Source organism: Ctenopharyngodon idella, chromosome 20, assembly GCF_019924925.1.
Source record: "Ctenopharyngodon idella isolate HZGC_01 chromosome 20, HZGC01, whole genome shotgun sequence".
NCBI lineage: Eukaryota > Metazoa > Chordata > Actinopteri > Cypriniformes > Xenocyprididae > Ctenopharyngodon > Ctenopharyngodon idella.
In genome coordinates this window covers 25,720,009-25,744,909 of record NC_067239.1, presented here as the reverse complement: position 1 = coordinate 25,744,909, position 24,901 = coordinate 25,720,009, and the positions used below count along the sequence as shown (strand labels likewise).

At 38.9% G+C, this 24,901-nt stretch overlaps 1 protein-coding gene across 1 annotated transcript in view; it reads left to right on the top strand.

Moving 5' to 3' along the window:
* nkain2 (sodium/potassium transporting ATPase interacting 2) overlaps positions 1-24,901 on the top strand; it is a 166,755-nt gene that overhangs the window by 107,530 nt on the left and 34,324 nt on the right. The window contains exon 4 of the mRNA XM_051876236.1: positions 10,051-10,251. Coding sequence (XP_051732196.1) covers positions 10,051-10,251 — 201 coding nt within the window. The remainder of the gene's footprint in view (positions 1-10,050; positions 10,252-24,901) is intronic.

Sequence of the window (24,901 nt, the reverse complement as noted above, 5' to 3'; positions counted from 1 at the left end):
AACCAACAGGATTTACCACCCGGCCCTCCTCCGGGGGGGGGGAGAGCAGCCCCACCCGTCTCTGGGTCACCCGTCTCAGGGGTGATTTTTCACTAACCACTTAAACAGTAGCAGAGACGGGAGGTGTCATCTTCCTGCAGCGGACACAGTAGAGCAGACTGGGCCGGAGTTTTTTTTTTTTTATTCTGCAGGGGACGACACCCTTGGCGACGAGCAGACTGAGGGCCCACGAGGAACTCAATGGTTTGTCGGGGGAGGCTCCCCGGTCTGCCGCTAACTGAGGAGAACTGCTGGGCTCAGTCCCCGACAGTGTCACCGAAAAGGCCACCTTGTGAGATGGGAGTGTCGAGAAAGCGTTTAGCTTGACGACCTCTTGCACCTCAGCAAGGTAAGCCAGGGGGGCGCTTCTGGACCACTGAGGTGGACATCGTCTGGCCGAAGGCCTGCGCCGTGACTTTGATCACGGTTAGTCAACAAGCGCAGCTCAACCCCGGCTCAGAACTACCCTCATGCATAAAGAGTGCCTTGGCCTCACATGCAGGGTGGGTGTGGTCTGTGAACAGCCACCCCACCCATAAGGGTAGTGAGAGAGTAAAAACTTATGCAGATTTTGGCACTTTTGGCATTCCATATTTATGGCACCAATATAGCTCCATACTGCCAAGTTTTTCATGCACATCCGGAACACCCGGGAAAGCATGGCTGTAAACTCTGAATCTGAGTCAGCATAAGCACACACCATTACAGTGGGCAGCGTCACCCTCATTTCCAGAGCATAACAGCCCTCTCTCCGATGCTGCAATCGACATCTGACCCTCAGCTGGAGCCCTAAATGGAATGCTAGGTTCCCCTATGAAGAGGACCAGCAATCCAATCCAGAAGCTGCACAGCATGTAATGCGCTAGAGGGAGGGGCCCTAGGGGGTTGGTTCCCCGAAGGAACCCCTCAACCTCAAGACACCCAAGCCATTTCACCAAAGTAGACCTCTTCTGGTGCACCAGAGAGGGCGCTACAATGGAGATTAGGCAAGGAGACCGCGCATCTAGAGCGCCGAGCGAGCGCTGGGTTGCCGTGACAACCCGCGCTGCAGCCCGACAGCTCGACGGCACACGACACGCAGAGGAGCGAGAGGTTTGCTCTCGCTGATCTCCGCGGTCTCCCAGAGTGTCGGGCAGACCCGCGGCTGTGCTTTTACACACAAGCGGCAGCTGGCCAACAACAGAGGGGACTCAAGCTTCCCGGAGAAAGAAGAGTCACGACCGGCGTGTCGACGTGATCATGTTCTCATACGAAAACATGAACCACCCACGAACATCGTTTCAGCACGCGCCCAGACATGTGAAACAGTGATCGTGGCCGTCAGTGAGGACAGGAAACGACCGCATCCAGAAACACACAAATAGAATGTCATCTTTAAAAAGACGCAAGCTCTATTTGTGTAAGCTCTTTTAGGGACTTTACTCTTTTAGAGTGCTGAAGCACGCAGGGGAACGGCCGCCGCAACACAGACAGGGATTGTGTGCAGCCTGTCGTGTGCTCTTTCTCTCTTTGAAGGCGCTCACTCTTACCAGCCGTAAAAACGGCTTTCAGCGCTCGAAGCGCACCGTACCGGCCGTGAGAACAGCCTTCTGACGCTGTCAACACAGCTATTTGCTCTATAACGGCAAACGAAACAAAAAACAGAAAATAAAGAGAGGACTTCGACCCCGCTGCTGTGCTGTTCGCCCGCACTCGAAAAAAAAGAGAAGTTCAACCAAAAAGCTTGACTCGTCTTCTAGCAGACACTTGCTTGCAGAGAACAGGAACAACACCGTTCGGCTCCGAAGCGAAAAGCTGAAGATGCAACGCACCTGCTGCTCGTTATATACCCGCGCTGCGAGGCGAGCAGCTGATGCATATGATTGCATGCCAATGTGCATTGGCTCGTTGTAGTTACACTCGAAGTAGATTGGCCTCTCTAGCGAGATTCCTATTCGTCGGTCTGTCCGACGTACGTCGAACGTGACCGACTGAATGGGAACCAAAATTTCGGTTTTACCGAATGACACTTTTGGTTATACCGAATGACAATATTTTTAAACAATGCTAACAGGTTGATATCTAGCTAGCTAGCTAGCAAAAGGACAATCAAACATTTTATATTTAGTACAAGTTTTAAAATATTACAACATTTTCCATGTTTTTTAGCGGTTGTACTGAATGACCTGATGTTTCGGGACATGCATATGAGCAAGTGAAAACATTAATTTTTCAAATAGTTAAGAGAGAGTGTTACTTTGCTTCACGACCATGTGGTCCTTTGCAGGTGTCGGAATGATGTCACATCCTGTCACATGATATTGACTGCATGACTTGATCCAAAATGGTCCCTTTATATTGGTTACTCTGAATGACATCAATTTTTTCTTTCTCATTACAAAGAAACGACTTCTACACATAATTTTAATACCATGTTGCACTATGATGATATATGATGATATAAAATCAGAATAAAAAAAAAAAAACTTTGATTACATTTAAAATATTTTAATCTCAAATGAAATGGCTGTATTGGCCTTTGGACGGTAAAACAGAATGACCTTTTGACACTTCAAAATCTTTAAAATAGCTTTATATGTAGCAAAATATAATTAAAACCTTTTGGATTCAATAAAAGAGATCTTGTTGTACTACCTTACATACTTTGTATGTCATATCTTGGTGTTTTATTATTATTAAGGCCTTTGGACAAAAAAAATGACCCGTCAAGTCATTGACCCTTACGCATTAGGTCAGTAGTCGGAGACTAGGCAGTCTTTTGCGCTGTTCGAACACATTCGACCACATGAAAGTTTAATCTACGAAAGCAATCCGGTCGAATGCGTTTTCGACTACCTCTGGAAGTAGCCAAAGGTGGACAAGCTCAAAACGTTTTAGACCCTGTTTACACCTGTATCTAGCGTCGTCCACTTGTGATTCGATCGACCAAAAATGCATCTTAATAGGTATAAACAGGGCCTTATATAATTTGCAGATAAGGCAATCCCATAATGCAATGCAACCAGCAAGGTCTATAACACCTGGAGTCAGGCTATTGAGCCATTCTTCCATGCTAACCTATGAGAATTCCAGCCTTCATTAATGCAAATATTAGGATGGTGTCCATGGACCTAAACGCTTCTATTTCATTTTTTTATGTTATATTTATTGCTGACCTCCCAGTGTGTCAGTCTGCCGAGAGTAAACCTTCTTGTGAAGACAGCCAATTAGAGCGTGTGTGATGATCCGGACCCCTCTGACGGTCCTGTGGTCCTGTAATTGCTGTCACAATAACAGAGACTCCAGGACTCAGCAGAGTGAGTGAGATCTGTATGCCAAGCAAATGTCGTGCTCAATATGTCTTCTGATCTTTTTTACAACAGACACTAAAACAGAAACCTGTAACCTGTAAGTGCCATATACATCTAGTATGGGTTTCAAATATGATTCATACCAAAGAGATATATACTATTTTTTTATACTATTGTATGTTCAAGATGTGGACATTTTAGCAAAGTTTTCCAGAGATTGAGCATTTGATGCACTGAAACTGTGAAGCTCCATGCTAGTTGATTACCACTGGGTAAAAGGAGGCAGCAGGTTTATTAGAAACTTTTTGCTTCTTTTCCCTTAGTAATAAAACATAGCTAGAGAAACAAAGAAGTTTAAATACCTTTCTGAGGGCTAAAAATTCATACTTGTGTGACATTAAGCCATGAATATTTCGAAAACACTTCCCATGTGGTCATCACTTCATAGCATGCTAGCTGCTTTTGAGATGTCTCGAAGCCATGTGGCATTATGGGATTCTGTAGTGCTTATTGTCATCTTTGTGTAAACAATGCTTCTACAAAAAAAAATTGAAAAAAAAAAAAAAATTGAAACAAACCATCTCAAATTCCCACTTTCTGAAACTTTAGCCACTTCTAATAGGCTTAGCCCGTCTAAATAAATAAATAAATAAAGCCTATCCCTGGTAGTCTTAATCTTCCATTTTGTTCTGCCCCAGTCTAGATATCACGGTGTTAGCCTGAGGGAAATATTGCTGTAGCTCTCGCCTGTAGAAACCCATTTACTGATGGATAGATGATTGACAGTCATCCTGAGGCAGAGTCTTCCCATCTTGATCCCCTCCAAATGCCCTCTGATTGCTTTCCGAAAACAAACAATCCCTGATGATGGAGAATTATCCCAACACGACCACTGGGTTTTGTAAGCATAAATAAATTGCATGTGTAATAAAACTAGTGTGACTTCAAAACAAGGCCCTTTACTGTGGTGTTTAGAAGAGCATATCATTCTTGGCCCTTTTTGTGAATGTACTGTCAATCAACGACATGCATTTAACAATGCTAACTTTAAAGGGTTAAATCACCCATACATAAAAGTTATGTCACTCTCATATTATGTTTTCATTAAAACTTATATAGCAAATTTTTAAATCCTTTTTTCCATAGAATGGAATATACACCGATCAGGCATAACATTATGACCACTGACAGGTGAAGTGAATAACACTGATTATCTCTTCATCACGGCACCTGTTAGTGGGTGGGATATATTAGGCAGCAAGTGACCATTTTGTCTTCAAAGTTAATGTGTTAGAAGCAGGAAAAATGGGCAAGCATAAGGATTTGAGTGAGTTTGACAAGGGCCAAGTTGTGATGGCTAGACGACTGGGTCAGAGCATCTCCAAAACTGCAGCTCTTGTGGGGTGTTTCCTGTCTGCAGTTGTCAGTATCTGTCAAAAGTGGTCCAAGTATGGCGACAGGGTCATGGGCGGCCAAGGCTCAATGATGCACGTGGGGAGCGAAGGCTGGCCCGTGTGGCCCGATCCAACAGATGAGCTACTGTAGCTCAAATTGCTCAAGAAGTTAATGCTGGTTCTGATAGAAAGGTGTCAGAATACACAGTGCATCACAGTTTGTTGTGTATGGAACTGCATAGCCGCAGACCAGTCAGGGTGCCCATGCTGACCCCTGTCCACCGCCAAAAGGAAGGTGGTCATAATGTTGTGCCTGATCGGTGTATACATAGCAAACTTTGGCTTTGCTCAAAAACCAATATACTTGCCTTAAACACCATTAATTATCAGCAAATATTATGTCTTTTGATTTATTTCCTAAAGCATTCTGTGTTTTAGTAATGGTAGGATGTCGTTCCAGCAGAAATGTTTTTATTAGAAACCGTAGGGGACATTCAGTCGGTCATAATTTCTCTCTTTGTGGATATGTTCCTTTGTTCATTGAATAAATCTAATCTCTTGTTTCTAGTGGAACACCAGGGTTTTATCTGTAGTCAGCCATGCTCAATATGCCTGTCTTGAATTGCATTTCACAGCAAGACTATACAAATATGCTCAAGCATAGTCGTAGGTCACCAAATATAAATCATAATTTGTTCCTTTGATCTGAATATGTTCATGAATCTTTATATATTGAACTTGCATGAAGTCGATGGACCCAGACTATAGAGCTTGCTGCTGAAATATGCCACCTTTGTTTGATCTGCATATACAGTGATTCAGTGCTAAGCTTGTCAATGAAACCACTGAAAATGCTTCTTGACTGTTTTTTTTTTTTTTTTTTTTTTACATTTACATTTTCATTTTTATTTATGCTTTTATCCAAAGTGAATTATATTGCATTCAAGGTACACATTTTATCAGTGCTTGCTTTCCCTGAGAATCGAACCCACAACCTTGGCGTTGCTTGCGCCATGCTTTACCATTTGAGCGACAAGAAGCTAAAGGAAGGCCAATGATAATGATACATATTTCATTATCATAAATCATTACAAAAGTTTCTTCAAAGGTTTGAAGTTTTTTTTTTAAAGAAATACAGAATAAATATAATACAGTACTTTTATTCAGAAAAGATGCTATAAATTTATCAAAAGTGACAAAAGACATTACAAAAGATTTCTGTTTCTTGAGCTCCAAATCAGCAAATTAGAATGATTTCTGAAGGATCATGTGACACGGAAGACTCCAAAAAGCAAAAAAATGTTGATTCTTGTTTTATTACGAGCTCTGTCACATACTCTTTTTGTTCAAGGTTCAAGATTTAGTGTTCTCCATGTCAGCCTTTCTAATATAGAATATAATATATATATTCTAATATTAGAATATTGCAGTATTTATTTACTGTATTTTTGATCAATTAATGAACACTGTGGTGATTAATGTAGATGTTTTACTGTTTTTAGACATTACATCGCAACAGTATCAAGCTACAGGATCCTAAATACAGTATGTTCTTTGTTTTGATTGGCCTAGCAGGGCACCAACTACTTCCTTTACCACCATCCACCATCACTCACTGTAAAGCATGCTGGCACGTCAGCCCATAATTCCTGTTGAAATGTGGTCTCATCCATCTCCAGACACTGTCCTGACAACCCCTCACTGTCAGCCCTTCTTTCAGGCCGTCCGTGTTTCGCGTCGCGGTGACTCTGGCATGGACTGAAGGAGAGTAATGGAGGAGTGTTTGTCTGCGGGACCCCTACCGATCTTTGCAGATTGAAATGCTGATGTGTTGAGCAGTCTGCCCTGCTATTTGACTGCTGATGGATTGCGTTTATCCACTCGGCTGATGTTCATTACACCTGTTAGAGAGACAGGAAGCAACAGAGCGGAATAGTGAGGCAACATGTACACTTTATTTAGCCTGTGTCCTTCTCTTTCAATGGAAAGAGGAAGAAGATGCTTGTCTGACACATCTGGGATCTGACTAAGCATTTAAAAAACTTTTTAATGATAAGGATAAATGAAACCTTTGCAAGGGACCACTTTCTAGAATATAAAGGCAGCCATATAAATCCATTTATACTATTTAAAGGTAGGGTAGGTGTAACGTAAGCCTGTAAGAGCTGTGCGTGTAAACCTCACTGGCTGTGGTCTTTAGCGTTCTTGTTAGCAAGCCCGCCTCCCACGCCGGAGACCCCGTGTCGAGTAGGACCGGTTACACAGGTGCTAGCAATAGCAAGCTAGCTTTGAAAGCATAAAATCCCATCTTCCCTTCAAAGTGCTTTCCAAAGCCGCGCCTCCTCCAAAACACATGAACGCGCACAGCCAGAGTAACAAAACATTACAATAATAATGAACGTAAACTTACAAACTTTAAAGAGAGCTGACTTGTACCACCTGACTGCTGCAAATTCATTTCGGCATTGATAGTAATGCATAAATCTGAGTCTGAGGACAGCTTCGAGTAGAACATCACGGGTTGCCATCTCTTAATTACGGTAGTTATGGCGTGAACATAGCATATGCACATTTTTTTGGTTCAGGAGGAACTGTATGAGGCAGCTGCTGTTTGTTTGCGGCACTCGCTGCTGACGTGCGAGGTCTGCGCGAGCAGGGTGGGCGGATTATGCAAATACACACATTGACAGGCAGGTAGGACATCCTATTATTGCATTTGGACCAAATGCAATGATTGGATGAACATTTTTGGTCCTGAGAGTTCCACAGAAGATATATGTACATTTTTTAATATTTCAGACACTTCTATTATTGATTGCTATAAGGATGTGAAGAGTGTTTCAACCAGTATAACAAAAAGTATTTATGAAAAATATTGCCTACCCTACATTTAACTGCATTTACATATATAAATGCCTTAAACCCTACCTTTAATATTGTCGTTTATAAAGACAACACTGTATAGCATTTTTTGTTCCTTCAAAAATTCAAAAAGTCTGAGGGAAAAGGTGTTTGTGTATTTTGTGTGCTTGGATGACACCGCATTCAGTCAAAGCTATGATTCACTTTTTGCATCATGATGGCTATTTATGTCCATCATTGGAGCGTGATACATATGTTTCTTTGCACAAACAAGGCTTTGCCCTGCACTGCTATACAAGGGGTATTGATTTGGTGAAAACAAATCAATCCAACCATTCAGGTTCTTTGAATATGTTTTAATAAGAAGCAAAGGTGCACCGAGGCCTCGGTTTGTATTTCACAGAACGAGAAGTGCTAAGCATCCCTCTAAGGAGGAACAGGGCTTATTCAGGGAGAGTAATTCAGGAGCCTTTCAGATGGCCAATGTCATTCTCACGCTGAGATAGACACTGCAGTGTGAGGTTGGGCAAGTCTTCAACAAAACGTCTGCCGTTAGTGTGCGTTTTGAAATGGATTAAAAGTGCTTTATCACATCACCCACACTGGCTGGGCAAACAGTGAAGCCATTTACGGAGGCGGGCGAGTGATTGATCCTCCAGCGCCCTTTAAGAAAACATAATGGGGACTGTGACTTGGGCCCCTCAGATGATTCACTCTGCCTCAGAAAACACTGGAGGCAAGTTTTCGACAAATGCTAAAGAGACACTTTTTGTTAGCATGGATATTTGTTAGTGATTTCTTTTTGTTCTTAAAATCCAATATAATCAGGGTTTTTTCTTTTTTTCTTTCAGATTTCATTATTTAAGATTGGATGGGACATATCAAAGTAAAAAATAAAAACAAATGTGTTGGATGTGGATTTTTGATGAATAGAAAAGTTTAAAACATTTTTATAAAAGTTTTTTTTTTTTTTTTTTTTTTTTGTCAAGTCTCTTCTGTGAAATTATTGTGTCCTTGCTGAATAAAAAAATCTTACTGACCCCAAACTTTTGATTGGTAGTGCATATATGCAGCAGAGCTGCCTTTCTATATTATATAAAAAGGGTAATTTGCGAAAGGATCTCATATGATTGGAGCACTGCTTAGACAAAAGTCTGTTTAGTGTGACATGAGTCTTCAAAATGGAGGAGAATGACTTTTGTCAGTTTTTAGGAGTGCACTAGCATGTAGATTACCTTAAAGCTAAAACACGTGGACTAAAAGCCACAAAATTCTTATTTTTATTCTTTTAAGTACTTCTTAAGACAACAATACTCCTATATGCTGTTGTTGTTGTTGTTGTTTTTCCTCAGGAGGAAAATGTCTCAGGGGGAGGTTCAGGTTCCTACATGAATAGCACTCTCAGTGCCAAGCTTCAACACTTGTAGGACCTTAAATCTGGCTTTAAAATGCACGATCGCTGCTCTTTAGAGGGATTTCGTGGAGCACTCAACGCGTGCATCACATTTATGCAGTCGTGCATCTGTAGGTGTGAGAGTTAGAGCTCTGTTTCTTTCTTTCTGCTTTGTGTCTACGCTTGGCGTGTGTTTCTTAAGACTGATGGATTTGTTTGAATATGTTCTCATTGCATACTCAAAGCCCTGGTGAATAATCCTCCGCTTGTGTAACTGGCATTCACTCAAATGACCCAGGATATTGCAAACACTTCAGTCGCCAGCGTGCAGATCATTAAGGCTGAAAAATGGCACACAAAAGTGAATTTGGGATTTGAGAAATGTGATTTCTTCCACCACTTGATTGTGGAATTAATCTCATGCCACATTTATAAGTATGTGTTGGCTGGTTATTGCTCTGCGAGTCCCTTTGACGTCTCAAAATTAACCACATAAGAGCCACTTAAATAATTGCGCCTCAAAATGTTAAAAGCTTCAAACTGATTAATGATACAACAAAACACAAGCCCTTCAATGGCTGCTAGAGATCCTATTTCCAGTGTGAGACTTTTTAAATCATGGGTGTAAGTATTACAATGATCGCAAGCCAAAATATATGATTGTTTTAATATAAAATGATGTATGAAACCATACATTTCTAGAGGTTAAAATTCAAGTTGTCTTACTGGGGAGAAATTCCTCGCTCTTTTAGCTGCCATTAAACAAGAGTGGACTGGATTTAGCTTGATTAAAATATTCCAGAGTGCTTGTTATTTGACCTACATTGTTAAATAAGTCAGCATTCAGAGTATTATATCTCAAAAGCTTGAATACATAATTGAAATTATTTGATTGCCAGGAAATGGACTAACTTTACCATAAAAGCAAGTGATCTTTGGCTTTTGTTCTGAATATACTCATATTTCTGGTGCCATTTCACTTTTGTATGGTGAAGCAGAAGCGTATAGAGCATTGAAATTTCACTTGAAAGTAGTTATAGCATCTCTTCTGACTCATTTTTCTTTCCTGCAGGACACAGACCTGATTATGACCTTTAACATCTCCATGCATCGCTCCTGGTGGATGGAGAACGGCCCAGGGTGCAGGGTGACCCCCGTGACCCCTCCTCCCTCCTGGGCCCCGGAGGACCATCGCTACATCAGCATCGCCGGCTGCCTGCTGGAGTACCAGTATGTGGAGGTGGCCCACAGTTCCTTGCAGATTATCCTGGCTGTGAGTACAGTCTAATCCTTTACAGGGCTTTTCCTTCCTTTTGCTGTGCTTGTGATCAAGGCTTCTGGTATTAAATATACACTTCCGTTCAAAAGTTTGGGATCAGTAAGATTTTTAATGTTTTTTAAAAGAACTTTCTTTTGCTCACCAAGGCTGCATTTATTTGATTAAAAATACAACAAAAAAACAGTAATATTGTGAAATATTATTACCATTTAAAATAGCTGTTTTCTATTTGAATATATTTTAAAATGTAAATTATTCCTGTGATGGCAAAGCTGAATTTTCACATGATCCTATAGAAATCATTCTAATGTGCTGATTTGCTGCTTAAGAAACATTTATTATTATCATCAATGTTGAAAACAGTTGTGTGCAATTTTGAAATTAATACTTTTATTCCACAAGGATGCTTTAAATTGATCAAACGTGACAGTAAAGACATTTATAATGTTACAAAAGTGTCTATTTCAGACAAATGCTGTTCTTTTGAACTTTGTATTCATCAAAGAATCTTAAAAAGAAATTGTACACAACTGTTTTCAACATTGATAATCAATCAGAAATGTTTCTTGAGCAGCAAATCGGCATATTAGAATGATTTCTGAAGGATCATGATGCTGAAAATTCAGCTTTGCATCACAGTAATAAATTGCATTTTAAAATATATTCTAAAAAAGAAAACATTTATTTGAAAATGTAATAATATTTCACAATATTACTTTTTTTTGTGTATTTTTAATCAAATAAATGCAGCTTTGGTGAGCAGAAGAGACTTCTTTTAAAAACATCTTACCAATCCTAAACTTTTGAACCACAGTGTATTTTTATGGTCCTTTATTATATGTCTCTTCTAATTGGTCGATCATGGAATTCTGTGATTAAATATTAGTGTACAATGACAGCTAAACTATATAATTGACTGTTTCCAAAGATGAGAAGCTCTGCTTTAGAGAGTGGAAAATTCGGCAGTCGTCGGTTCAGTACATTTGTTTTTGTCTGTTTAAAAGAAAACCAGTTGATTACACCAAGTCTGTAAATAACAATTCAGAAAACGCTTCAGAATATGAGAGGCATCGAGCAGTTTGGCCGAGCTCCAGTGCTGATATTGCTTGAATGCGGGTTGTTAATAGGAGCTCAGCATGCTGCCTTCCTTCGAGTCTTTATTCTTTATCTCTTCCATTACCTGCGACACCTGCTTCTACCCCCCCTCCACAATCAGCATCTCTAATGCAATAGTGAAGTGAACCCCCTCCAATGTGGATACAGCAATTCTCTGATTACAAGCCTGTACAATACTCTCCCTCGGCTTTCATTCTCATACAACGAAATCTAATTTCAAACATGTTTTTTGCCCAGCGCAACATGAAATCAAAATTGACCCTGTTTACTGCATGATTCATCAGTGCACGTTGTTTTGTTTGTTTTCATAATCTAACTGTAATATCCTTTCGATTTCTAACAAAAAGATATTTGTTTTCTGTTGATGTAACCAAGGCCGCAGGGGCAAGGAATGTGAAATATACGTGAACCAGTAATATCAGAGCCTACTTTTCATAAAAGTACTGTTTCACTTGGAAAGGTATGATTTACAGGTGTTAAATGGGTAGTTTCAAGTAGCAATTGCAGTATCATGCAGGATGACATGCTATACTTTGTCTGTTTTAAACAGGATTTTTGTAATTGTTATAAATACAGTCCACATGATATACAGATTTTATTTTAATTCAGAGACGCATTAAATATTACTACTTTAATGTTAAATTGTGGGCACAAATTGTGAAAATCTGGACAAATGGTGACCATTGTCAGCACCTAAATTATTATATGTTAACAACAAAAAGATTTTAGGTCAAAAATATTGTATGGCCCCTTATCATCCCATACAGTGTAAGGGAAAATATGTATCCTGTAATTGGTCACCATTTTCCCCCACAGTTTTCAAGTTTTTCACCTTTTGACCTCCTTTTAGCTCATAAAATATACATATTTAATAAGTCTCTTAATTAATTCATCATTAAAAAAAAAAAAAATTGCCTTCACTCCTTCATTTTTAATGGTCCTGTGGTGTGACAAATGAATTTTATACAAATAATACAAATAGTCCATGTACTCTCTCAATTAAAATGAACTCATAAAAGGTCATCGTAATTATAGAAATGGATTATCTACATTTAATGTATTAAAGACGCTTTACAAATACAATTGTTGCTGTACAAATAAAAAATGTATTTATAGTAATATGCAGTTTTATAATAATAAAATAAAACATGCTGGGATTTAGAAATCTGCTGCAACTCAATCATATTAAGTTCAGTTGAACTTTAAGTACAATGAACTTTCATTATTATTTGAGTGAAACAAACTAATTTCTTTTAATTAGTTTTACTGTGGAGTTTTAGATGAAATAAAGAATGTCACGCCACAGGAATTCCCAAAAGTATTTCATGTCAGTTACCAATACAAATATATATATATGCTTCAAATCTTGATGTTGAAAATATAGTTGAAGTGTTGATGAACATGTTATTTGACAACTACCAAAATGCACTGCATGTTTTAATCAAAGACTACATTTGTGAACAATGTTTTGTTACTGATAACATGCTTTTTGCAGGTAATATCTCAAGTTGTAGCGTGACTTGTGCTGTATGTGAAAGCATTTCTTTGTGAGACTGGTATGCTGTACCTTATCAGCTGTGATGTCAGGGGGTCAGTAACTTAATGGTCACCACCGGTGTCTCATAAAGAGCTGTAACAGACCACAGGCAGGTATCGGCTCCATTCACACCGATATTTATAGACCTTCCTCTGTTACGACTTATGTTCCTGTTGTGATATTATATAGCAAATAGCTGAGGAGAAAGGCAGCTGCTTGTCTGTGCAGACAGAGCGCCTGGTGGGAGCTTTTAGTGGCTTTGTGGTGCCCCCTCTCCAGAGAGGAGAGTAGGAACCACTATTCCCTTATTGATGGTCTGGTCTCTATTCTACTGCAGAAAAAAAACACTATTTCATTTTTTTCTTTCCGTTTTCTTGTAATTACAGAGCTGAAGCCCTGTTAGATTGCTTGAGTATGAGAGAATCCCAAGGCTGCTGAGGTGTTTTATAATGACTTCACACATGCCTTGTAATTAGGCACGTGTGTTGATGAAACAGATCTGAATGTGGCGCTGTGAAAATGACAATATTGAAGCACACCTGCTTCCCAAGGGAGCTTCACCTTCTGACTAAATGTAAGGGATTTCGCTTGCAGTTTTTTTAACAGTACCTTATGATGAAGTACAAAATATGAGAAAGTACTTTTCAGACTGTTATAAAGCTTGTCTGAATACATATCTTTACATATCAAGTTCTCTAAACCTAAAAAAAAAATAGTGTAGAAATAATTTTCACTCATAGTAAATTTCACAAATAATCACAAAGACAGCAAGTAACACATAAAACATTAAATTTTGAAGTATTTTTAAATTTTGAAACCGTTCCTGGCTAAACAACAGAACCTTAGGATGTCCAATCTGTGAACATTCAGAGAAATCAAAAATGGTTTGCTGTTAATTTTATAACAATGAAATAGGAATAAAAATGTATAGAAATGCGACATAAAGTAGAAAGAGTATGGCACTATAGAATGAATGTGAATGTCAAAGCTCATATGATCTTGGAAGAATTGAATGAGAAATTTTCATAATAAGCTCCAGAAAGTCACCATTTGCCTCTTCATTTAATTTTATTGCTGTATAGGAGATATTAAAGAGATCTCATTAGTGATTTTTCTTTCCTATGGGTCACACACTTTCATATGCGGAATAAGAAATATTGTTAGGGGCTGTCAGATATTATGTAGGAAACCGTTGAAGTCATTGCATGTTCAATAATGCTTAGTCTTCTAAACACAGAAACTGTTACAGTAGGCCAGGATCAATAAGACAATGATTGAATTAAGCTCTCTCTGAAGCATTGAAAGGGATAAGACATATGTCTGTGTCAGCAGAAGTGCTGAGTTGAGTCCCACCGCTGGCTGCTCAGACCGTTCCGAAGGAGTGTAAAACAATATCAAGGCCTGAAGTTTATTGCTAGCATTTTGTTCATGGTGTCCCGGCGGAGAGTCACAGTTTGGGTCATTCCTTGAACCCAACTAGCTGAGACAAGCTATGTTTATTGCTCCAAGTTTCTTGAAGGTCTAAGTTTATTGAAGTTTCTTTTTTCTAGTTTTCAGGTTGTTTAAAATTATTTGACATAGACATGTTTGTTCAGACATTGGCGGAAATCGCGAAAATATAAAAAAAAAATATAAAAAAATGTGTGTATTGTTAATAATATACTGATATATACATTGTGTAAGTAATAAAACAATACAAACACAAACGGGGCAAAAAAATGCGTTTTAAGTTTAGAAACATTTTGAGTCCCCCCTCCCTTGCCTCACAGTGCTTTGGTCCACCGCGCACCTCTCCTACACACAAGTCCGATGGGAGAGAACAAAGTTCTTCAGTAGTTGTGGTACTCCAGTAAATAGGCTGTCAAGGCTATTTTATTCACTTTAAACATCAGATGAAGTGACTCTTTTCATTAATAAATTAGTCATGACAAAAAAATTATGTATTTTTCCATGAGCCTGCTATGTTAGCGATTATAACGTTACCTAGCTTGTTTAGTAGCTTGTTTAATACTGTAGCGTGTTGGGTTTTGCTCAATATGATGTTAAGTGGCAGATCAGTGGGCTTTCTGCAGTTAAATATCTAAGTAAGAGACATCCTCTGTCCCAGACAAAACATAAAATAGTATGTGAAGGATGCAAGATAATTTAATAATTATAATATGACCGTATGGTGAACCAATGAACCTAACTCAAATTTAAACAACTATTGCTTTGTAACATATATCCTGTTGATGTAATATAACATGCATCCTATCTGAATTTCTTTAAAAAAAACAAAAACATGCTGACCCCCAAACGTTTGAACGGTTGTATATATGTATTTTAGGCAGCATCGTTTATCACAAATGAACTCTTTCAGGGTGATAAAAGATTTAGCGATAATGACTGTATGTGTCTGTAGATTATACTTTACATACAGTAATGTTTGCTAAATCTATTTAATTGAACAAGAATCAAAAGCAATTGTCAAGACTGTCAGGGCTCAGACGCAAGTTCTTCTAGAGCTTTATTTGCAGTGTGGGAACAGTCTTTGTCTTGCCGCTTGTTTATGCAACCAAGTGAACTCAGATGCTCGTTCGTAATGTGTTTTCTCTGGAAGCGTCTTTGTTTGCAACAACATCTCAGAGAAGAAATTCATAATTGGTGCTAGAAATATATGCCTGTGCTGTTTTGCCACCTCACAACGTGTTTCTTTATGTTTCAGACCCTCCCCAGTTGTGTCTGGATGCATAGACAACATTTTCAATCATCCCTTCAGATACATAATGATCGTCTTTGTTCACCACATAGGAATCGGGGTGTTGAAAAATTGACTCGTTCATTATTTTCTCCTAAAGCGAATAAGTGCCTCTTTGATCGGTTAACTATGTAGACAACCGCTCTCTCGCTCCCTCTCTGCACTTCTCGTTTTATCTAGCTGACAAGAACACAATTGATCAGCAAATTTTGCTCGTCTTCTCTTTCACTAAAACACAGTCATTTGACAGAACACAAAGTGTCCAAGTAATAATTTCTTATCTCATATTTATTAATGAAAATAACCTGGAGGTTAATTCGATTCAGTAATATGGAGATGGATGTGGCTTGTTGAAAGGGCGTTGATGTGAACTACAGTAATGACAGCTCGATCTTCACACACACAGAGATAATTATGTGGATTACAGAGGAGGCATCTGGGAGGGAGTGCTGTCATTTCCCTGCTAGCCAGCCACTTTGTGCTTCTTTTTTTTTTTCCGAACGGCACCTGCAGCAGGCTCCGAGACGCGCCTTCGGTCCCATTGTTTTCCCGCGTCAGAGCAACAGTGCGGCACCTTCAGTTAATTAGGTTTCTCTCCCAGCCGAAATGGATGTGGAGCCTTCGACCATTCATTTACAAGCATCTCAGACATTAGTAAGGCTGCATGCGTCATTACACAGTAAGGGAGCGTCAGTCTGAAAGTAATTAAGTAGAGTTGTATGATAATGAAAGGCCCGTGGTGTGAGCTAATATCAAAATCGTACAACGATCGCTTCGTGATAATTCCAGGTTCTGTTGCTCTCCTCGTCTTCCTCTTGCATTCTGTGGGGCAAATTCACCAATTTACCATGATATTTCGGTGCAAAAAGCTGCGTAATATTCACTAACCACCTGCAGTTCGACTTGACCAGGTGGTTTATGCACTAGCATATGTATTTAAATTAAGTCATTAAGTCGTTTGTTATTCTATTCAGTGCAGACACGCCTCCTTTCTATGCAAATGAAGCTTATTATAGAATTCACTTTATTTACAAATCTCAGCGCTATTTGCCTGGTGCAATTAACATGCTTTTCTCCGCCTGCAGAAAGCAGGTGTTATGCAGAATTTTATTTAAATGATATCTGTGTTCATTTTCTATAAATGATCAAGTGATGCAGAAGTCCAGATACATATTCCTTACTGCATATTAAAGAGCAAATTTCATTTACACTATTGTTCAAAAGTTTGGAGTCAGACATTGGAGGCGTTTATAATGTTATAGATTTCTATTTCAAATAAATGCTGTTCCTTTTAACTTAAAGGGTTAGTTCACCCAAAAATGAAAATTCTGTCATTAAGTACTCACCCTCATGTCATCCCAGACCCGTAAGACCTCTGTTGGTCTTCGGGACACAAATTAAGATATTTTTGATGAAATCCGAGGGTATCTGATCCACACATAGGCAACAACCACAGTGAACCTTTTGAGGTCCAGAAAGGTACTAAAGACATTGTTAAAACTGTTGACGTGACTACAGTGGTTCAATCTTAATATTATGAAGCGTCGAGAACACTTTTTGTGCGCCAAAAAAACAAAATAACGACTTTATTCAACAATATCTAGTAATGGGCGATTTCAAAACACTGCTTCGTGAAGCTTCGAAGCTTTACAAATGTTTTGTTTCGAATCAGTGGTTCGGACCGTGAATCAAACTGCCGAAATCATAAATGTGGAAATCATGTGACTTTGGCAGTTTGATACATGCTCCGAACCACTGATTCAAAAAAACAAAAGATTCGTAAAGCTTCAAAGCTTCATGAAGCAGTGTGTTGAAATCGCCCATCACTAGATATTGTTGAATAAAGATGGTTTTTTTTTTTTTTTTTGGGCGCACAAAAAGTATTCTCGTCAATTCATAACATTAAAGTTGAACCACTGCAGTCACATGAAATGTTTTAAATACATCTTTAGTAGCTTTCTGGGCATTTGAAAGTGTAAATTATCTTGCTGGCAATGGAGGCCTCACTGAGCCATCGGATTTTATCCAAAATATCTTAATTTGTGTTCCGAAGATGAATGAAGGTCTTACGGGTGTGGAACGACATGAGGGTGAGTAATTAATGACAAGATTTTCATTTTTGGGTGAACTAACCCTTTATGGTAAAATAGGCTGGAAAATAGGCCTGTCACGATAACTACTTTTTGTTGTGCGATATATTGCCCCAGAAATAATTGCGATATGCGATATTATTGTTATTTTAAGACCATTTTATGCCACTGAATATATAATCATAATATAGCAGCATAGTAATGCAAGTAGGCCTACACACTTTCAAATGACAATGAACTTAACTCTCAAGAATATTTAGATACTGGAATTGAAGCGTCAAAAAAATAATAATGTTGAATAAATAATAAATAAACCTTTGTTAACAAAAACTGCAAAATAACAAGTAGAAACAAACACTTGCAAATGCACAAAAGGCACTTATATGGAGATTTTCCATCTACAGGTTTTTCCCTGACCTTATTTTCTCAGTAAAGTAAGGGTGCACGTTATTGTCAGATGTCCATATGAACAAAGACACAGATTTAGCAGTCAGATATGGCCTGTTGAGGTATCTGTTTTTCTAGAGGCGTGTTTGAAAAACTTCTTTTAACTTGAGCGCCGCGTTTTAGCGCCGCATCATGCACGAGATGCTGTGAAAGATGCAAATGTTTCCATGGAAAAATGGCGCAGTGGAATGCAAAAACGCATTCTCTATGAAAACAAACTAGACACACATGACTGCCGCATCCTGTGTGAAACTAGCTGTGAGCGTGCACCATTTCGCGCTGTCATATTTATATTTGTACCAGTGGATTGCGGAAACTGAGTGCATTTGCACTTATTCTTCCAAACTGTCTGTAGCTGTCAGGAAAACATTATAACAACTCGAATGGCGCATTTTTCTGCCTGTCGATGTCAGCTCTGTGTATGAAGGAGCTGCCTAAGCCCCGCTTTCGCCTCGAGAGCAGACTAGCTGACAGAGGCAGCACGATCTGCAAAATGTCGGTGACATAATGGGCAATATATCTCGTCACCAAAAATTATCGAGGTCATGTCCATATATCGTGCGATAAGTCGATATATTGACTATCGTGACAGGCCTACTGCAAATGTTGTTTCATGTCAGTTTTAATATATAGATATGTGTATAAAAAAAAAATTATAAAACTGATAGTTCCGGCCCTTTGATTCTAATTGGTTGAGCCGTGCTTGAAGCCATTGTAAAATTCCCGAAAACATACAGCTGACCGCATTACATAAGTATAGTTGCGCCACTGAATGTGTATGTTGCTGAGCAACCACTCTTAGCAACGTAAACATATGTTTGTTCTCTATTGATTTTGTTCATTGAAGCTTACTGCATTATGTAGAAGAGTATTGTGAGAGAGAGATATAGAGTGACCAGTGTATTACCTGCATTCAAATTTAGCATATTCCTTTAGGTCAGTCCTATGTTCATAATAAAAAAAATCTGTTTGAATGTCAACGCGATCTTGTCCTTTTAACATTTAATGGGTTTCCCGTGCCCTGCTGACACTGACAGCTAGTCAAAGCATTTGTCATTTGCATCTTGTTCCGTGTTCACAACAATTTTCAATATAAAAGTCTTTGCGACTGAGTGACTCGCTCATAAAGACAATCTTTGCCGCCATCTAATGGCGTAATAAATATAAGTTCTGTTGCTGTGCACGGGCAGGGACTATTTTTTCCAGCGGAAGGAAGCCTTTTAATGATTTTACTTCATGAAAGTTGCATTGATACATATTTTTTGGCTTTTCTTTTGTATTGTGTGGTAACTGTTTTATAAAAGCAATAAGCCCCATGAAGCCATGGTTTACAGTGAATTTTATAACAGCTAAGGGGGTTTTAGACACTCCGCTCCACGTCTTGACTAACAACGCCCCTTAACTGTTATAAATTCACTGTAAACAACGGCTTCTTGGGGCTTATTGCTTTATTTTGTCACATACCACTTTATTGCATTGTATTGCAGAATATACTTCTTTGGGCCCATGATTAAATCCCTAGCCATTTGAAAAGATCAGGATTATACGACAGCCCTCGTGTGAAATATCTCCTCATTTGAAGATGCCACAGTGGACTTCAAACTTATTTCTGAATAACCCTTCTGCAGACACCAACTTTGGAGGTCCTTTAGAGGAGAGTGTGTTAATTTCCTCAGGTGCTTGGGAAGAAACAGAGTGCGCACTTGTATCTGCTGCTGCTTGCAGTGAGTGCATTGTGGGAAAGAGAGAGAGGAAAAGAGGGGAAGAGTGCACCGATGGTGGGATAACACTTCTCATCTGTGATTAATGCTCTCTCCCTCACCTCCTGCCCAGAGTACTCGTGAGGTCTGTTGTGTTGCTATCCACCAGCGTCTGTAGACAGAGGAGGAGGAGGCTCTCTTGTCCCCGCTCGTGTCATGTGCAGAAAATAGGACTCACCTGAAACAAAACCCTTTTGCCGTACGCAACGCAAATGTACTGAAAAAGCATACGTCAAACTGACATTCTCCACAGAAGTCCTTTGTGAGGTTTAGCTGAATGTCTGGCTCATATTCATTTTCGAGAGTCCACCTCTGGGGCGTTGGGAACTGTTCCTGGGCAGATTTCTCCTTCATAGTGAGAGAGAAGGAGAGAGTGTTGGCAGCCAGTTGGCCAAACCCCTGCTTTCTCTCTCTCTCTCTCTCTCTCTCTTTCAAACAGACACAGATATGAAGCGGAGAGTGGGGGGGCTCTCGTATGCATGGATGCATCAGTAAATGAGCTGTGTCCAGCACACCAGAGCAGCACTGATATCGCACGGCCCTGGGATCTGCCTGACCATGAACAGACTGTGTAACCCGTAGGGCTTCCCATACAGACTAGTCAAAAGACCTGCTCCTGTTTCAGGATTGTGTGCCATTTGGAATTTAATTGAAAATGTCTAAAGTTCCAAGTCAATTTTTGAATTTAATTTAAAGGGATAGTTCACCCAAAAATGAAAATTTTGTCAATTTTCTCACCCTCATGTCATTCCAAACCTTAATGTAACCATACAGATTCGGTTCCCTTTGACTTCCGTTGTGGACAAAAATGCAATGGAATTGACCGTTCGCAAAGACCCGCCCCCTTTAGTTACTGTTGCTACATCCAACAAGCCATGCCGATCTCTCGCCACACATAGTGTTCTCACGCAGTGAAAAATACACTGACAATGCATCGACAGACAAGACAGAGCAGGTTACTTTGATATGAAACAAAGTCTCAAATTTTGTCATTTTTTAAGAAATTTAAACAATAAGTAACGTTTTGTGGCTCTTTAATGTGTCATGACAGATTGCTGTAGTGTCTCAGTTTAAGCGGCTCGTGAACCGATCATCTCTTCCTACTAGTTCATTTATAGCATCAAATAAATATGAATGAACATCATAAGGAATGTTGTTTCAACCATGGAAAGACGTCAGTACACACCATTTTTCAAGTTCAAGTCCACCAACGTTAATCTACTAACTCCCCTGACTGCTTTGTCGGACAAAATGGCGGATTCTGTGTTATGATTGGTTAGATCGCCTGTCAATCAAACTTCCGGGGAAGGGTCAATTCAATAGGAACCAAAACTGGAGTGGAGGGGGCGGGTCCTCCCTCGGTTGAAATTGCATTCCACGATGGTCTTGTGTGACCATTTAACAAAGTTACAGCCTTCTTTTAAAGTTAGTATATTGCTTCAGAAGGTAGACAGTAAGTCAGCTCACTAGGAGCTGCAATGAGAATCTCACGCGATTGCTTTTTATTCATCTTGCATGCTGTTTTAAATATTAAATGCCATCTCTATTACAGAGACTTTACAGTAATGATAGTGAGCAGCTAGCTTCAGGCACCTAAAGCATGTGGCCTATGAAAATTTCACATCATGATAATCTCTTCTATGTGGGCACTGGGTGTATTCTCATCCCTGGTGGTTACCTCAACATCAGCTGTCATGACTGTGTGGCGTGACATATGCTAACAGAAATCTCAGCTAGCCCTGTTTGTGTCAAACTCCAGTCTCTGTTCCCATGCAGAGGACTATAACAGGCCTATACTAAGATGACTGGGTCATGCCGGGTTTATAGGACTTATGCTGCCATCTGACAGCTGGTGATTTTGAGTCACATCCTTTTCATTATTATACTTGTCCCAAACCTGCGCCGTTCTCAACAGGCAGCCGTAGCCGTGAGTCCAGTCAGATAAGTTAATGAAAGCCTCTATTAGCAGCTATACTGATGAGCTTCTGAGAACATGTTCAATGACACTCATAATCAATCAAGCCTTGTTTAATTACAGGTGCATCGTCTTATTGATGCTAGGGTTATCATTATGCTCTGCAAGACTCTAAGATGCAAGACTAAAATCTCTTTATTATTTATCCTTTTAACAATATATTCAATATATCTTGATATCAGTTTGCTGCAGAATGGTTTGTTTTATTTATTTTTAATTTATTTTTTTATTTTTTAATTAATGTAAAATAAATGCATTTATTTACTTTTTTTATTTTTTTTGACTAATTAATTTGTTTAAATTTTTAAAATATTTATTTTACCAAACCTCTGGCTTCTGCATTTATTTTATTATTTTTTCTTGGTATTTTCTTTTAATAAATCAAATCATTTTAACCAAACAGTTACCAAGTAGATTTAATAAGTGTTTAATGTAAGAAGTATTCATTATATTTTATTATATTCATCAAACTGCAATATTGCTTGCGTATGTTTTTACTAAAACATTTCAATACATGAGAAATGCCACACAGACCCTGCTGTAAATATAAGTGATGCAACTGAATCAGACATTAAATAGTCCATTTGAACTCATTTGAAAATGATTCTATGTTGTTTTTGCAACTTTTAAAGTTTAAATTGCGCATAAGCAAGGATGGCAAAACTAATATAACGAAGTAACTTAATGGCTAAATAAAAAGCAAATAATGTTGCTTAATTTTATATTAGTAGCAAGATCTTCACAAATATATAGTGAATATATAGCCCTAATAATTGTTTGGTGAGGAGTTTTGATCCCAGGGTCCATTAGGGGCAACATTAAATGAATGAGCTTACTTGATATGAGATTTCCTTAGATTCTTATATTCCTCTTAAAGCTGTTTGCATCAAATTGCCTTATTAATAGTCACACTTTTCTGGGTTTTATGTACCTTTTCTTGTATTAAGCCTGTTGATTGAGTGGTATAATTTGCATAACCCCCTGTGTGCTAACAATTCTCCCTGTGCGCCGTCTCTTAAGATGCATGGAGGCAGATACTTGCTCAATTTCCTCAGTGTAGCTGGTTTAAAACTGCTTGCTTTCTGCATTCTCAGGATGATCCCAGGCTCACACATTCATTTTAACAGCTGAACCTAGACGTGTCTCTCCTTCCACTGTTTATTTCGATGCCTATTATTCTGAGCTATTTTTGACAATGATAAGAAAATGAAGGAAAGGTGTGTGCAAGGTTTGTGATGAAAATATGTGTCCCATCAAATGGGAGAAGACAAACATTGAATTAAATTGGATGCAATCATTGCAGAAAGGCTAAAAGGATTATCTGCTCAAAGGCAATTTTTTAAACATGGCTGGTTGTTAACCGTGGTATTTTGTCCTGAAATAAAGCGAGCTAGGTCCAGTGTGAGGATGTGCAAAGTACATATTTTCAAAATCAACTACTCTGTGTTAAGACACCGATCAGACGTATTTTGTTAGTGATGTTCTTGTGTGTAAAAACAGCTGAACGAATGGAAGTTGTCTCGAGATGTGTTTTTAACTTAAAAATGCAACACTCATGGAGCATGATGATAGACCAAAAATTAAAAAAATATTTGGAGCCCTACAGTAATTGACCTGAAATTTGTTGAGGGTTTATTTATCTGCTTTGAGTGCAGCAGAGGTGCTTTAAAGAGGATGAAAGGTGCTGCTTCAAAGCGGACGCAAAGAGGGTTGTGTGTAGCGTGCCGACAGTAAAAACCTTTCGGAGAAGTTTTTCCTCTAAATTCACCCCCTTCAAAGCACAGCAACTAAATAATAATAACTAAAAAATCGACATAAACTAGTCAAACTCACTAATTGAGTACTCTAGTTATTGGGTGAGTACTAAACCATCCTGATCTATTCATTCCAAGTCCTGTGGTAGAATGTTTTGATTGATTGACTGATTGATTGATTGGTTTAAAATACATGTATTTATTTTCATATTTATATTTTATATTTTTATATTTCAACATGAAAAAAGGTTCAACTAATCTCACTATAGTGAGCCGGATAACTCATTTTGACCCCTCTTTCAAGTTAAAACTCCTTAAAAAGGCATTTAAAAATGGATGAATCCATCTCCCATTAGCCATTATGCAGATGTGACCATTCCTTTGCATTTATATTGAAACAACAATAACCTTTCGTAAGCTGTCAGTCCATGAACGATTTATGGAGCGCCTAAAGAAGAATAGGTAACTGTTTTGACAAAACATAACACCCAAAGGAAAAGAAAATCAATCGACCTCATTACATGCCAATCCCTCAAGACCTCTGTGGAAACCTATTGCCATAGCCAATTTCGATTCAAGACTTAATTTGGTGGCGAGGATGAGTTGCGCTCGGCAAATCATCAGCTTGGCAGATGCCAGTGCAGCAGGCGATTGCCATCAGCTCTCGTAAATGTCAACACTAGGCCGAACTCCCTGGTGATCTTATTCAAAGTCTATTTTGGTTTCTTTTTATCCATTTGTTGACCCCTTTCATTCTCTTTCTTGTCTTGCTATTTTCTCCATCACTCTGCCGGAGTGAGTAACGATGCAGGCCGCGGTTGAGTGACAGGAGGTCTGATATCGCTGGCGCGGCTGACGTGGCCAAGCATCTCATCTGATAAGTCAGAGAAATCGGCAACCAATGCTGAATGGCGGAACCCTATTACTCAAACACCACACACCACATGAGCAAGAAGTTGACAAGAATCAGCTGAGCAGAGCTAGTTGTATACAGTCCTGGTCAGAATTATTGGCACCCTTGGTAAATATGATCAAAGAAGGCTGTGAAAATAAATCTGCATTGTTTATCCTTTTGAAAATGAAAGTGGGTGGGGGGATCATATTATGAAATAAATGTTTTTCTCTAATACACGTTGGCCACAATTATTGTTAAAGTATCTCTGAAGTATATTCCCATTCATATTTACAATTTTCAGCACACCAGGGTGACTAGGTACATGAAATTGTC